This window comes from Phaethon lepturus, unplaced genomic scaffold (genome assembly GCF_000687285.1).
Source record: "Phaethon lepturus isolate BGI_N335 unplaced genomic scaffold, ASM68728v1 scaffold44289, whole genome shotgun sequence".
Classification (NCBI taxonomy): Eukaryota; Metazoa; Chordata; class Aves; order Phaethontiformes; family Phaethontidae; genus Phaethon; species Phaethon lepturus.
In genome coordinates this window covers 1-3115 of record NW_010566365.1, presented here as the reverse complement: position 1 = coordinate 3115, position 3115 = coordinate 1, and the positions used below count along the sequence as shown (strand labels likewise).

The 3115-nt window shown below is 53.5% G+C and overlaps 1 protein-coding gene across 1 annotated transcript; it reads right to left on the bottom strand.

Moving 5' to 3' along the window:
• Positions 1-538: 538 nt before the first annotated feature.
• LOC104627308 (integrin alpha-11-like) lies at positions 539-3032 on the bottom strand (the record flags this gene model as incomplete). The annotated part of the gene is made up of 3 exons (XM_010295456.1): positions 539-687; positions 1278-1405; positions 2918-3032. Coding segments are annotated over 3 exons (392 nt in total), but the record flags the coding sequence as incomplete, so codon positions are not given.
• Between the last annotated feature and the right edge of the window lie 83 nt (positions 3033-3115).

Genomic DNA, 3115 nt, shown 5'->3' with positions numbered 1-3115 from the left:
GGCTGCTAGCCCCCGGGGAGACGCGGTCGGCTGCAGGACCCTTGGGAAACATTTTAGGGCTTTAAAAGGGGATTTTTCCGCCGACGGAGCTGGTTTCTTGCAGGAGAGGAGCCTGTGATTCAGCGAAGCGCCCTAAACCTGCAGCAGAGGTACTGGTCGGGCTGCGGCAAAAAAGTGGAGGAGCAGGCGCTTGTCGGAGCGGTGGGTCGGGGCCGTGCTGAGCCCCGACGGGGCTGGGCTGGGGCAGCCTGGGGTAGGTGCCTTTGGGGGCTGAGAGCTCAGCTCTGGCTGCTTTCAGAAAGAGGAGACGTTTTCAGAGCCTGCCTCTGCACCCTCCTTCTGGTCCAGCTGCAACCGAGGGCTAAGCGGTTTTGCAAAGCGTCGTTTGTAAAGCATCGGTTAAAGACCAAGCGGTTTTGCAAAAGCGGTTTTAGCCTGGTGGTTTCCCCCGCTTTCTAAGCAGTGAGGAAAAGTGGAGAAAAACAAGGGTGATTTTAAACTCATTATCAGGAGGAGCGGGAAGGTGAGAGATTTTTACCGAGCAAACTCTATCCCATAGGCAGTCCTGGTTTCTGTACCTCCTCTTTGCTCTATGTGACTGGCAGCCGCTACCACATCTTTTACAGACCTGTAGTCATTTAAATGAAACTCATGGACGACATCTTCCCCGTACTGAACAACTCCGACCTAGGGATTAAAGGAATGTCACAACAGATGCCAACAACCTGCCGTAGAGCAAGGGCCTGCGACGCAACGAACACCCTTTGTCAACCCCACGAAATCGCAGCCGCTGCTAAAACCCAGTCACTCCGTCCCCGTTCGCTCCAGTTTGGGGTGACGCAGACGTGCCCGGCCCCAGTGCGGGCCCACAGCATCTCTAGCCGGCACCAAACGCGGAGTTATTTGGGCGAACCGTGGAGGATATCCCTGCCCAAATCCGCCCACGATTACTAATAAGAAGAGGATGGAGAGCTCTTCACAGCTGCACCAAGCTGCCTCGGCGCAGGGCAACTCCTCTATTTCCATACGATTTCATCCTCCCCGTGCCCGGTCGGGATGGGGGGTGCTGCTCTCTCCATAGCTCCTTTAGGGACATTAATGCCAGCGTTATTTCCGTGGGCTCAGCTTTAAAATCCGTACATCGAAAGTTTATTTCGAACAAGCGCGGCGCCAATTTACAGCGTATTGGCAGAAAAGGGACGTTGAAAAGGCCCCGGGAGCACGGCCGGGGGACTCTGCATGACACGAGGGGATGCACGAGTGGTGCAGGGGCTTACTTGTATCTGGCCGGGACCAATATAAAATTTTTTCAAGATGTTTATCAGGAAGTGCTGAACTTCAACCCAAGGATATATGCTGTTCGATCCATCCAAAACTATGATTATGTCCATGTACGTCTGGCATCCTGTGAAAAATACGCAGTGTGTTATTGAAAGACCTTGGCAACACTTGCAAAGGGGAGATTTATGGCTTCGTTCCTCGCAGTCGGGTACTTGCTTTTACGATTTGTTTGAAAAAAAATCTTATTTCAATCATTCATAAAGACCTTTGGGCTTCAGCAAGGTGGAGAGAAGCCACAAGCATCCTCTCTGCTGAGAAAAGACCGGATAACTTTCCGAGAATAACACTCGGTGGTATCTTTTCTGATTCAGATTTGGACCTCTATCCGGTCTAATATAACAGCACACTTCAAAGAGCGCAGGCAGGATCCGGCCTCCGTCCCTCCCACCGAGCCGTGCTTTACCCCTGAGTCACTCCTCAGCCCTGCCTGCGCTCGCAAGCCGGGCATTTCCTCCCCTTCCCGTTAAACCCTCAGCGACGAGGCAGCCAGAAACCCCAGCGAGGACCCCAGGACGCGGCTCCGCAGCGCGAGCTGCGAAGGATTTAGGCGGTCGGTTTTCGGCGGGGGACACCGCTCAGTGCCACCTCGCTATCGTGCTTATGTCTTATAACGTTATTTAGAAAAGTTGCAGGAAACCAGAAGGCGCTGAGTTTCCCGATGGCAGGTATTTATCGGTTGCCCTTTTCACCTACGGTAGGCATTTATGGGTTAGCGCATCCGTGGGCTGCAGTCTCGCGTGGGTCGCTCCGTCACCGCCGTCCTGAGCTGCGTGCCGCCATCTCAGTCCCTCCCAGCACCCCGGGAGAGGAGCCGACCCCCTTCATCCCGCTCACTAAATGATAACGCTCTGCTCGTTAACCACCTTCTCTCCAAATAATCAACCACCCTCTGCAGCGCGGGCTAAAAGCATCTCCTGGCCATAAAGAGGGAAGCAGCACTGTGAATTTGGTGGTGGGCTCTGCCTTTACTGCCTCTGCCCCCCAAAAAGTCCCGTTTTCCCGTGCCCTGCTCTATGCCGTGAGGATTAACCGGCACCAAAGGGGTGGCGGAGCTGGGGCATGGCACCCCGCGCCCGGCTGGGGCAAGGAGCCTCCGGGAGCCCCGGCGGTGCAGGACAGGCGTCTGCAATTTCTTACCACCTACGGGAGAGCCGGGAAGCTTATTTAATACCTCAAAACAAAATCACGTATCCAAATTTACAAATTTGGGCCGAAATATTTAGCTTTCAGTCAATGAGCTCTTTGTATTGTGTGGCCAAGGTCTGAATTCTTTCCCTGTTTTGCCTTCCTAGCTGTGCTGATAAAATATTCTGGATACTTTTATTTCTGGCTTTGGAAGAATAAGGTATTTTTTGTCTTCCCCGGGGTGTCAGTCAAAAGGAAAACGTTTACCATATGTCTGTGTACGTAACCCCCTTTGAATCACTTCCCTGCAACCATTTCCTCTGCTCTCTTGCCTTCGCTTAAACACTGACATCGCTTTGTTTTCTCAATGGGAGCGAAGCGATTAGAGAACAGAAGTTCCCTCTGACTTCAAAGACGGGGTTAGAGCCGCAGGGCAGATTGTTTCTCGTACTCTGCAGAGCCGGAGCCACCGTCTTGGAGAACCTGAAGTTGGAGTTGACCCGGGAGCACATGCCCGTGGTGTAGTAGGAGCTCCCGCACTCGTGGGACCAGAGAGGGCTGCAGGCCTGGGGGAAAAAACCAAGCGTCAGGGCTGGGTCTAAGCCTGCCGCGTTTTAATTGCTGCTTTGCAAGGCTGTCCTCTCCTTCG